Here is a 12500-nt window from a genome sequence, read left to right as displayed (position 1 = left end):
TGTGTGTGTGCGCGCAAGAGAGAGAGAGAGAGAGAGAGAGAGAGAGAGACTAAAAGGGATATTTGTGAGTCAGGGTTTTTTCTGGGCTTGTATCTGCTCTGTCCCGTGTTCACTTTGCCGTTCTTCAGGCCGTGGGCAGGATAACACGGCTTGGACGGAATTAGCTTTGATACATTTGTGCCACTGCCGAGACCCTGCGTCAAAGGCAGAACGCAAATCCATTTAGCGCAGAGAGACGTCCCACTTCACACACACACACACACAAGCACACACACACACGCACACACACACACACGCACACACAAACACATAATTGCATTTTCCATCTGTGGCCCCCTGAGGCCCTGGAAGATCCCAGCTAACGGTGTGCTGTCCATGGTACTGAACTAGCCAGGACAAACCCTCCATTTTACCAACATGAATCTCTGATCCTCTCGTGTTGGAGCGTCTGTTATTTAGTGAAAAACAGCAACAAAAAGCCCTTATTGATGCTTTTGCTCCACCCTTAAGAAAAAAGAGCATGAATGAACCCAGGCTAGTGTTGTGTGATTAATAAGACACAAATGCCTTGTACCTGTTTTAACACGTGTTGCGTGAAAACGAGACAGTGTGTATGTGTGTGAGTGTGTGTGTATTGCTTTTGACTCAGCACTGTGGTTCTGCCTTGGCTGCCTGTTCTTGTCTTAGTGTGGTTCTGCTCACTAACCTGTCTGTGCAATATTGCCCGTGTGGATTTGATGAGAAGATTGTGCGATATTAAAGTTGAGCTCTTTGAGGGCAGTCTGCCTACAGCTGCTCTTTTTAAGAGGGTGATAACCGCATCCGTTTAAATAATAGATCATGTTACAGCCGTTTATCTTTCTTTGAAAATGCTCGGCACTGTCGAGACAGGACAATGGATGTGTTTCTTATGACCTCCTCCGTGTCAAAGGAAAACAATATTGCGCCTGCATATGTCTGTTAACAGGATAAATAATTCAGGCAGTGATTTTGATGGATTAAATCATATGTCACTGATGATGAGGCCGCTCTTTGTCATCTGTCTAGTGCATCGCTGCCTCGAGCTGATCTAGCTCCTATCCAGACAGAGAGAGAGAGAGAGAGAGAGGGAAGGAGAGAGGTACGTGTGAGAGGACAGGTTCAAGGCACATATTTACAGCATCGCGACTCCTACTTTTCTGGCGTCTGTCAGAGGAAATGCCAGTGATGAGGAGGTGAACGATGCTGATGTTTGAACAGGACATGGTTGGCACACACTGTTGCATAGCAGTCATTGTTCTACAGCTAGACACAGACCTCACTTCCTCTCCAGAGTGTGTTTATTCTCTGGTTAGCCAGTACCTCATGCAAACACAGCCCTAGAGCTGTGATAAGAGTGTCTTTTCATGTGAAATGTCTGCAAAAACACATAGAGAGGAGACAGAGAAAGGAAGAGAGAAAAACAGAGATATGCTGACAGGAAGACAGACAGACAGAATGACAGAGACAGAGAGACAGAGAGAGAGAGAGGGGGGGAGACAGAGAGAGAGAGGGTGAGGGTGAGGGAGAGAGAGAGCAAGAGAGAGAGAGAGAAAGAGAGAGAGAGAGAGAGAGACAGAGACAGAGACAGAGAGAGAAAGAGAGAGAGAGAGAGAGAGAGACTATTGACTTTGATCAAAACCATACGAGGAAAAGGGCCACTGTTACCAAAATGTTAAAACTGATGTAGGTTGCCCAACCCTTTAAAACGAAATGGGGAAAAAACAAGAAAAAGAAAAAAGAAGAAATAAATATACATACAAACAGATACAATAAACACAAAGAAATTACAAGCAGAATCTACTCAATATATTGTGGACTACATTAAATCCTGGAGTTTGATCTGTAACTCACCCCCTTCACTGGCAGAGCTGACAAATTCTTTAACCTCCATACAACAACAAATGAAGCCTCATCACCACTCGTATCATAAAATTCAAATTCATTTAAAATGGAGTCGCTGTCAGCTTCTTCAGGATGATCGCTGAATCTGTTGTATCTTTATTTGCTCTTCTGTTTTTTGTTCACAGCCAGACAGACAATTTTGCATGCCCAAACTAAAAGTTAAATCACACAATGCAATTTTTCCTCACCGCTTTGTACTTAGGCCCCAAAAATGACACTTCATGAAAGTTTGTCTCCACAACACGGTCACATCACTCTTTTATCATTCCCTCTCTCTCTCTCTGTCCATTCCCTGACAGTTACTGTTACCAGAGGATCTGTAAAACAACAGGCACTGTTCTCCTCCCTTAGCTCTGCAGCCTTGGCCTGGACACATGTCCTCAGGGCTGGAGGTAGGACCCTAAGTGTGGCCTCTGTTATTTTTTGAGTGGTCCTATTGGACCTTACCTCCAACCTGGCTGCAAGCTTATCTGGCATTAGCCAAGCATTTTCTGTCTGAAAGTGTCCAACTTCAGTGTCCACCAGTGCAGCCCGTAAGTTGTAAGGGTTTAGAATCTCATTTGATATGACACGTTGTATAGCAGTGGCTCCTCCCTCAACCAAGGGCTGTGTACAAAGCCTGCCTCCCTAGAGAAATTAAAAACAGTCTGTGTCTGCAGCAATACAGAATAAAGAGATCTTTGTCAAGTTAAATCCATACTCTCCGTATCCATTAAAAACAAGTGACAGTTCAGTCCGAGCTGTCTTGTCCTCCTTAATAAAGCACAAGAAATGTCCGTCTTGTTCAAATCATAAGGCCAACATCAGCAAGGTACTGTCCATTGTGTTGGACTAACAGATGTAAACCACATAGAGAAGAGACAGAGAAAGGGAAACAAAAACAGAGAGATGACAGACAGACTGAGAGAGAGAGAGAGAGAGAGAGAGAGAGCAGTGTGTAGTGCTGGAAATAAGCAGAAACTCCCTACATGTCTTTTGGCTGACTTTAATTTGCTTGCCCTAGATGGGAGAGGTTTGGCTGCAGGTAAAACCCTGTTAATTAAGGCAGGGAGGCGGTAGGCTAGAGTGGAGCTCGGTGGATTAGAGTCTATAATAAAAGTCAGGCCAGGTTCTCATAAATGTTAAAGCTCCAGCCAGGTTACCACAGGCATTTAGCTGGGATATGAAGGAAAGTGCAGGAAGAGGCAGGAAGGGGAGTTTGTCACTGATGGAGCGACAGAGGACATCAACACTGGTCCAATGAACAAGCACTGATGATTGTGTGTGTGTCTATGCACTATGTTTTGTGTGTGTGTGTGTGTGTGTGTGTGTGCACGTGTGTGTGCGCGCGCATGTTGGTGTGTGTGTGTGTGTGTATGTGTGTGCATGCGCGTGCGTGCGTGTCTGTGGATTAATGTTGGCAAATCTTTCAAACACACACCCCTGTGCACATGACTGACTCTACTCTGGCAGTGGTATTTATCTGCTGGGCTGTGTGGTTTGTCAGCTGTGTTCATTATGCACTGGTCAGTATCCTCTCAGAGCACTGAGAGATAAATGAGTAATAATCTAATGGATTTACAGCATAATGAGATTCCTACTCACTCCCTTTCCCACTCGCATGCACTATCAGGCACCAGGAACACACCACTTCTTACTCAACCATCCATCTCTCCCTCTCTCTCTCTCTCTCTCTTTGTCTCTCACTCTCTGTCTCTCTCTTTCAGATTAGCAAGAGCTAATGCACTCTTGAGTTTCTCCTAAACCAGTGTTCAGTGTGCCTTGCAGTCCATTAGAGACAGGAGAGTAAACCTCAGCTTAACGTCTGTGACAGTCTGTCCCCTCTCTCCACTCTCTCTGGTTCAGGAACCAACGCCTGATCCTCTGTCTGGTCTAAGGCAGGTCTGAGAGAGCTGTGTTTTTACTTATCAGCTCCAGTTCTTCTCATTTCATTCTCTTCCCAGTTTAGCTGATGTTACTTCCCGCCATCCTACATACGCTACATTTCTGTCTGGCTTTGGGCACTGTTGGTTCACACATTTTCATGTTACATTTAATACCTATGAAATGAGTGTGTCACTGCAAGTTCTCACTGTGTTTATCTACACGGTGTTAGCACGGTTAGTGTAGTTCATACTTTATTGGACAGTCGTGACAGAATTGTGTGACTTCTGACCCTTGATTACACATCTGCAGTACCTGTTACTCGAAGTAGAGATGGAGTTATGTAAATTGTAAACACACTACACACATATTCAGACACACCAAAACCACACACACAGAAACCGGGAGAGAGAAAGATCAAAAGAGTGATAAGCACTTAAATTCATTATATTAATTCTTTCCTATTAATTCTTATATGCATAGCACTACCACCACACAATCTATCCTTAAGGGAAATATGCATGATTCTCTTCATAAAAGGTCTCTCTCTCTCTCCCTCCCTTTCTCTCTCTCTCTCTCTCTCTTCTCTTCTCTTTTTCTCTGTTTCGCCCTCTTTCTTTTTGTGTGTGTGTGTGTAAACACCAAGGTATTTATTTACATATCTGTCCCAGTTCTTGCAGTGACTGATGGAACTCATCTGTTGCTTGTGTGCAGCCCTTTCCCTCTGGGTCTCTGATTTCACGCCAGCTCTCCTGGCTGCGGCCGGTGTCTGAGCCCAGTCATGAATACTGAAAGGCCATTGTGTTCCACACAACTGTCCCAATCCTTATCACCTAAACAGAGAATGAGAGACAAATCCCTGTGTCTGCTCAATGGGCTCCGCTCACGTCTCCACCGGCATAGTCACCTGTGATTGGTGGGCTGAGGGAGACATGGAGACGGGGTTTCCGTGGCAGCGCCTGCGGTGTGTTATAATTTAACACTTGAGCAGTGTTAGATGGTCTAAGGTAAAAACAGATGGCTCCGTTGCTTTGACGATCTGATGAGGCACTGCAGGTATACATCAGGCCTTAGATCCCTCCCAAATGTAGGCTTAATGGATGTTTTCTCTCCAGCACACGCTCTCTTTCTCTGCCTTTCACGCCATCTCACACTCGCCCTGTTTGCTGCTCACTGCTGCTCAGCCTTCACACTATACTTCTCTCAAAAATAACACGAGAGAGCCGTGGAATGTGATACCATAACTGCTCTCTTTTCTGTTAGAGCCCCACCTTTCTCTCTCTCTCTCTCTCTCTCTCTCTCTCTCTCTCTCTCTCTAACTGATCTGATAGATAGCCTTGGGTTTTTAGCCAATCCTCAGTGGTAGAGGGCAGACCGTGAGCTTTTGAAGCAGGCATCATAGTAATGGAGGGAGTTGTTGAAGGTAAACGTAGAGTTATAAAAAACAGACCTGCTCTTGAGCTGCACAGCTCGCCTGAGGTCAGGTAATTACAGCTATTACACTCCTCTCTCTCTCTTTCCTCAAATGGCACCCAAAGCTCCATTCAGGAAATGTAATTGCTCCTCAAAATAACAAAAGGGGGAAAGCTCAGAGCTATATCTGAAGAACCAGAACAAGAAATTGACAAAATACTAATATTAACATCATAAGAATACCTACCCTAAAAGGACAATCATGACTTTAGTCCTGAAAAGGCAGTGAGCATTCCAAACCATGCTTAAAAGATGTTTCAAAATAGTCACTAAGCCAGAGGTTTTCATAAACATGAAATTATGCTTAGATTCTGACTCCATACTCAGGATTGTAAAATATTAATGTCTTTAGAATATAATCTCTTGCAAAAACCTTTAGTGTATACTGACTCGTGGGTCTTTTTTTTTAAAAAAAGACCCAGACACGGATAAAATGGGTGTCTTTACTGGTTCTTCTGATGCATAAATCTGCACTGAACACAGTTCTTTGACATCTGTCTGTCCTGCTCGCGGCTTTTTTTGGAGATGCAGAGGAGTGTATGCATGGCACTAGTGACAGTTATGCTTGGAGTGATTTTGACCCCAACGGGCCTTCTGAGGCTAAAATCTGTGTTTAAATTTCAGATTCCTTCTTAATGCTGATTTATTACTGATGTTGTGATAGTGAGTGTGTGTGAGACAATAACAGAGGGAAAATATTCGATAAAGTTGAAGAAAAACGTCCTTTGCTTGCTTGAGCTTGTGAGCACCCTTCACTGATGTATGTGAGGTGTCACCGAAGTAAGATTGAACTTTTTAAATATTGAGCTCAACTTCACTGAAACCAATTGCTCTCCTCTTATTCTCACTCTCTTTTATTTGCCTTCCTCTTACTTAGCGGCCGGTTGTGGACAAGCTCATCTGTCTTAGTCATCCAATCAGAATACGGTCAAATAGAGAACAGTCATGTCTCTGCAGACACAAAGCCCCAAGTCTCTGAGGTCTGTAATGATGTCGTCTGTCACTCTTCCTCCCCAGTTGCTCTGAACCTATCGTCTGTCAGCTCAGTGCATGATTGACACCAGTCATCTGCCAGTGACGGGTCATTAATCAAAGTGCTGATGAAAGCCGAGTGCTTGATGCCATCACCGTGGAGACAGAGATGCACAGGGTTCTTTACCCTGAGGTTATTATATCTATATTTTAGCCTCCGTCCCTCTCTCTCTCTCTTTCTCTCTCTCTCTCTCTCTCTCTGCTCTTTCTCTCTTTCTCTCTCTCTCTCTCTCTCTCTCTCTCTGCTCTTTCTCTCTTTCTCTCTCTCTCTCTCTCTCTCTCTCTCTGGTCGAGCAGAACACAGCCCTAGGGCTGTCTCTGCCTCATCCTTTTATTTTCTCGTCGATTGGGTTTATCTGAAACTCTGCAGCGTCGACAGGCTGAATCTCCTCTGATCCCAGGTGTTAATGTTGTGAAAACTCAGAGGTTTCCATGGCTTCAGTAGAGGAGGATATGTCCTGGACTGAACTCTTCCATGTCTTGTCACATTTAGCTTCTAAGTGCACACAGTTTGTTCTGTGAGAATGTCGTTAACTGGCTGTGTTCCTATTCATTCACCTCATTGCAGTCATGCTTAGTTCTTCAATGTGACCTTATTAGATCTGTGATGTTGGATTACGTGCCAGTTCTCAGAATAGAACTCCAGGAAAGATATGGAGACTTTGAATCATTAATGAGAAACCATTGAGTGAAGGTATTCACCTAGTCAAGAGTCAGTCACTGGCTCTATAGCACTTTTTCCATAAGAAATCCACCCCACTCTCCAACCTCCAAAAACTGTCTTGACCCCAAGGTCAGAAATGTTACCCTGTGTTTCTCTCTCTCTCTCTCTCTCAGCTGACACGGGTCCCAGTGGAGACGTGTGAACAGTACTCGTCCTGCAGTAAGTGCCTGGGTTCAGGAGATCCTCACTGTGGTTGGTGCGTTCTCCACAGCATGTAAGTACTGCATAATCCCATCCCTCACAGAGACCTGTGCTCTACAGCGTCTCATGTAATAAAACACATATGTATGTCAGAATGCTCTGACAGGACCCAGTTTGTCAGAGAGATGTTGGTCTAGTCTGTACAGGGCACTGTAGAGAAGAATAGTGGCTCTCCCACATTTAGTTGGTTTTGATAGAGTGTTGAGTGTGTGAGCGAGTAAATGCTCCTGTTCTCCTCTTTGCTCCTTCTTTCTTTCTCTCTCTCCTCTCTTCTTTTGCTATCTCTTGCTTTGTGTTCCCTTGTGTTGTATGATCGGGCAGTTTGAGCAGTCGGCTGTCAGATAAGGTTGCCATGGCTGGGCGTGGAGCCAGGACCCTTGGGCTCTCTCTCCACAGACACTCTGCCCTAATTCACCTCTCAGACAGAGAGATCCATCCTCTGGGACCAGTCCCACAGTCTGAGGGAGAGAGAGAGAGAGAGAGACAGAGAGAGAGAGCTCTACTCAGGTTGCGATCCTATGCTCCCTTACCCATCATTGAACCCACCACTGATCAACTCCCTCCTTCCCTCACACACACACACACACACACACACACACACACACACACACACACACACACACCTTCACTTGATTGAGGTAGAGGTAGAGGTAAGGAAGGCTGTTGGACCCTGGAGGCTGGGTAAATTCCCCACTTCTCTGTAAATTGAAAATTGGATTCTTGTCCTCTCACTAGGGCCCTGAAGGAGGGGGAAAGTCTGCCACTTTTCACTGGTACACCTATTTTGTTTCTCTCTCTCTCTCTCTCTCTCTCTCTCTCTCTTTCACTCCCCCTCAACAACCACCACTACTGGCACTGAACAACAGCCAGACCAGCCAAGGTCATGAAGACGTGCACAGTGTGTCAAAAACAACATGACAGGGCTAAAGCTGTCTTCCAGAGAACCAGAGAGAGAGAGAGAGAGAGGGAGAGAGAGAGGAGATTTGTGTGTGAGAGGCAGAGAGTCAGAGGGACAGGGATGGGTTTTGTGTTGGGAAGTCTTTTGAAGGTCTCTCTGGTCCAGTAAGTGCATTAGTAGAGCAAAGAATGTTCTTGGTGTTTGCCACATGGCTGATCAAGGTCCTGGACACTGCTAAAACCATAGCTGTGTGTCCTCCGTGTTCTCTGTGCATTAGTGGACAGATGTGAGACTGGAAGCTCAAATGGCTTCTGCGTGTTTCAGTCCTCCAGAGATGTGCATGCAGCCTCTCCAAGCCTCTCCTCATACACACTCCACCCCCAAGGACAGGCCCAAAAACAACTGATTGTCTCAAATCCACGGACTCTTCTGAGAATGTGTACACACATATATGCACTCTCACACACCACACACACACACACACACACACACACACACACACACACACACACACACACACACACACACACACAGGATTACCTACATTTTTCTGGGCTCAGTTGTAGTTAACTTAATGCACTTTCAGCAGATAGCAAAGCTGAACCATACTTTAATTGCTACTTTTTCAACTTTTAGCCTCTATTTTCTTATCAGGAGCATATGACACTTCATAATTATTTTGTCTATTTAACTGCTGCTGTTATTTAGATAAAATCGTCTTGACTCTGTTACCTGTCTGTGCAGGGTGCAATCTAGCGCATGTTAATACTGATGAAGTAAACAGTAACAGTTGGGTTTGGGCCCTGTGTACAGAGTTCTAATGACCTGAACATGCTTAAAGGAAGAGGGGAACTTGTGGCTACAGATTGCGCTGTCAGACCCAGTTCAGATAAGATCCTCCCTCCCTCTCTCTCTCTCTCTCTCTCTCTCTCTCTTTCTCTCATCTCAGTGCAGTGCCAACTTGCTGTCTCACTCCTGGGGCTGAATTAGTTTGAAGGCTAAGAGAAAAGGAGGGGAGTTAGAGAGGGAGGCAGGGAGGGAGGGAGGAGAAAGAGAAGAAGAAAAACAGCGCCCTGTTTCACACAGCCTCAGGTGACTCCCAGCAGGCCTCATGGCGGATTAGTGTGTTGCCATGCCTCAGCTGGAGACAAGAGTTGAGCCGTTCACCGGAGTGTCATCTGGGAAATCTGGCCATCTTCTCGCACCCATGCTCATGTTTTTCACCTCATTTGCTCTTTCTGATTTTTTTTTATCTCTTTTGTTTTTCTTTGTGCTTGTTTTTAACTTATTCTCTGACTTGAATTTCTCACCACTACTTCTTTCTCCTCGCGTTCACTCTCTCCTTATATTTTCCTCCTTATCTCTCTCTCTCTCTCTCTCTCTCTCTCTGTCTCTTTCTCTTCTTATTAGTCTTCTCTAAATCTCTCTTTTGCTGACATTTTCCCTCCATTTTATAGTCTACCCTCTAGCTTGCTCTCTTTCAATTCTACCTTATGATTTTACCTTATTTCTTTTGTGCCCCCCCCCCACCTCCATTCTTCTCTCTCATGTCTGGCTCCTGCTCCCTCATTTCTCCTCTTTTTCTCATGACTCTGTGCCCACAGTGTCAGAATGGTCACTCTCTCTCTCTGTCTCTCTGTGGTGGAGCCAGGGGTAACCTGATTCCCCAGCCTTGATTGATTGCTCTGGAGTTTACCTTACCTTTTACCAGTCCTCTGAATGCTTAACAGAGCCCCGGTAACCCCAACCCCAGCCCAGGGAAAGTCTAGTCCTGTGGGCTTGGCCTCCAGTTCCCATTCTCTGTGTTTGTCCTGTGTAATCCTTCCAGTCCGTGTTGCAAAGTGGGATTAAAAAAACATAACTCAACACAGATATCCCTCCAAATCTTCATGTGGTCACAGTTTTGTTTTTATAGAGACAGAGAATGAAGGGATGAAAACCCTCAGTTCAACAGATCGATGCAGCCGAGTCTGCAGAGGAGGAGATATATGGCGTTGTCACGGCGATCGTTCACTTTGAGCGGTCCGGCCTGCACAGAGAGGATTCGCACATTAAAGGATGCCAATAAACCAAGGGAAAGTGTTTGGCTAGGCGTGCCAAGCATTTTCAATTTCGTGGAGAGAGAGAGAGAGAGAGAGAGAGAGAGAGAGAGATGCTTAACCTTAAAATACGCTATCAAGATGCTTAATCTTAAAATACGCTAACCTAACAGTCTTCTTCAGATCTCACATTAGGTGTATTCTCATTGAATGGCTAAGTATTGGGTTAGTCAGGATGATTGCCAGGTAAACTGAGTAAGATGAGCGGTTCACCAATCCCAGAATGCCCCCCCCCCTTTCCCTGTGTGCCTCAATGCACAGCACGCACACTGCAGCTCTGCATGTTTAACATGGAGATTCAAACTGAGCCTCAGGGACCTTACTGGAGGCGCCACATCCGTCCCCTGCATCCACCTATTGATCAGACAACGAAAGAGAGAGAGAGGGAGAGAGAGAGAGAGAGAGAGAGAGAGAGGGAGAGAGAGGGAGAGAGAGAGAGAGAGAGAGGAAAAAGGGATGGAGAGAGGTGTTGGAGGGGTTTTGCTTCCCCCCTCCTGAGGTCCTGTAGCCACAGGGAGCACTGTTGAACCTATTGAGTGTTTCACTTAATACGCTATCGATTTTCATGGCTGTTTTCAAAGCTGTATAACCAACATTACCTATCTCCTGGTCCAGCCCTCCCTGCTCCCCTATCCAAATAAAAGTCAGGTTGTTTTAAGTCTTGAGCTCTTGACCTTGGCTTTCCTGCCTGTGTGACTGGAGGACTGTGAAAATGCAGTGATGAGAGAATTAAAAGGCCGTTAATAGACTCAGCTTCAGATTTAGTAAGCATACTGTTCAGACTGTTCACGTTACTGCCCACTGTTTGTCTGGACATTGCAGCTTCAGCTGCAGTAGGTAGAGTGAGTATACACAGATGGTCTATGTACGTATGCAAGCCTCTGTTGTGCGCGTGTATGTGTGTGTGTGTGTGTGTGTGTGTGTGTGTGTGTGTGTGTGTCTGCGTGTGTGTGCGCACGCATGTGTGCATAAATGTTTTCAAAGATTGTGATCTTGCTACAATGCCTCATCTCTAGAGAAACCATCTCTTGGTCTGTCAGTGTGTTATCCATACATAACACACTCCCATTACTTCTCTTGGAGAACAATGTATCCATTCACACATCACACACACACACTCATGTACGCACACACATGCAGGCACACACACACACACACACACACACGGAGACCTCAGGTGAAAGCAGGAGGAGTACCAGCAGTCTAGCCAACATTGTGAAAGGTCTAAGAATCTCTTGAGGGCCTCTTTATCCTTCCCTCTGTCTGATACGAGTGGAGCTGTTTTTCTTTGATGTGAGTCTGTCAATGAGATAAACCTCTAGAACCTTTAAGGATTTTTTTTATTGTTGCTACCATGTGTCCACAAAACTTACTAGGCATTTTACTGAAGAGACTTTCAGCTTTGAAGAGCTATGGAGAAAGGGAAAAGACCACAGATGTGCATAGTGATATTAGCTTTTAATATTTCCAAAACAGCTCTCTCCAAATAAAACAGAGAATTTATTAGTGACAGACATCTGCTCCTTATGAAATTAGAATGTGATTAGACAATTTCTACCACAGACCTGATTGAACACCCACCAAAACAGCAACCAAACAGAGCTGCATGTGTATAAAAAAAGGCAATCCAAAAGCACATGTGTTTCTTTAAGGGGAGACTGTGTTTGCTGATGGGCTTGATTGTGGTGTTGATAGTTTGACTCTGTGCCATGCTGTGGAGCAGACTCATACACATTCATGGATTTAATCATTAAGACTCAGCACTATACCTCTGCACTCTGCGTCTTTCTTTCCTTTTTTTTTTCTTGTACTCTCACCTTCTGTTTCTGTCCGCTCTTGTTTTATTTCACTCCCCATTTCTTTCATTCTTCTTCTTTAACCTTTCCGTCTCTTCCTCATTTGCTGATTTGCATTTTTGCCACCTTCTATTCTCCCCTCCCTTCTACCCCCTTTGTCTCTCTCTCTCTCTCTCTCTCTCTCTCTCTCCCTCTCTCTCTCGCTCTCTCTCTCTGTCTGATTGTGTGTGACAACATCTTGTAGAGTATTTGTTGCATCAGTCTGGTTAATGCTGAAGATCCATTCCTGACACATGGATCTAATTCATAGTTGACACAAAATAACAGGAATTTCAGAGTGGCTCCATTCTCATTTCTGACAAGCACATAACATTATACAGGGCTTGTTCAGACACATGTAAGACCTTCATCCGCTCTTCCCATAGAGACCACTCACATTCATTGGACATGTCTATCCTCTAGTCCTGACAAATCAGTCCATATACAGGAAT

General features: G+C 44.9%; 1 protein-coding gene across 2 annotated transcripts in view; it reads left to right on the top strand.

The window, feature by feature from the left end:
• The window catches only part of plxna4 (plexin A4), a 195959-nt gene that overhangs the window by 112627 nt on the left and 70832 nt on the right, over positions 1 to 12500 (top strand). For both annotated transcript variants that reach the window (XM_030785978.1, XM_030785970.1), the window contains exon 5: positions 7129 to 7229. In XM_030785978.1, the coding sequence (XP_030641838.1) occupies positions 7129 to 7229 (101 nt within the window). The remainder of the gene's footprint in view (positions 1 to 7128; positions 7230 to 12500) is intronic.

The sequence above is a fragment of the Chanos chanos genome, chromosome 1 (genome assembly GCF_902362185.1).
Source record: "Chanos chanos chromosome 1, fChaCha1.1, whole genome shotgun sequence".
NCBI classification, from domain to species: Eukaryota; Metazoa; Chordata; class Actinopteri; order Gonorynchiformes; family Chanidae; genus Chanos; species Chanos chanos.
Note: the sequence above shows the minus strand (reverse complement) of the source record. Positions and strands in the feature narration are given on the sequence as shown.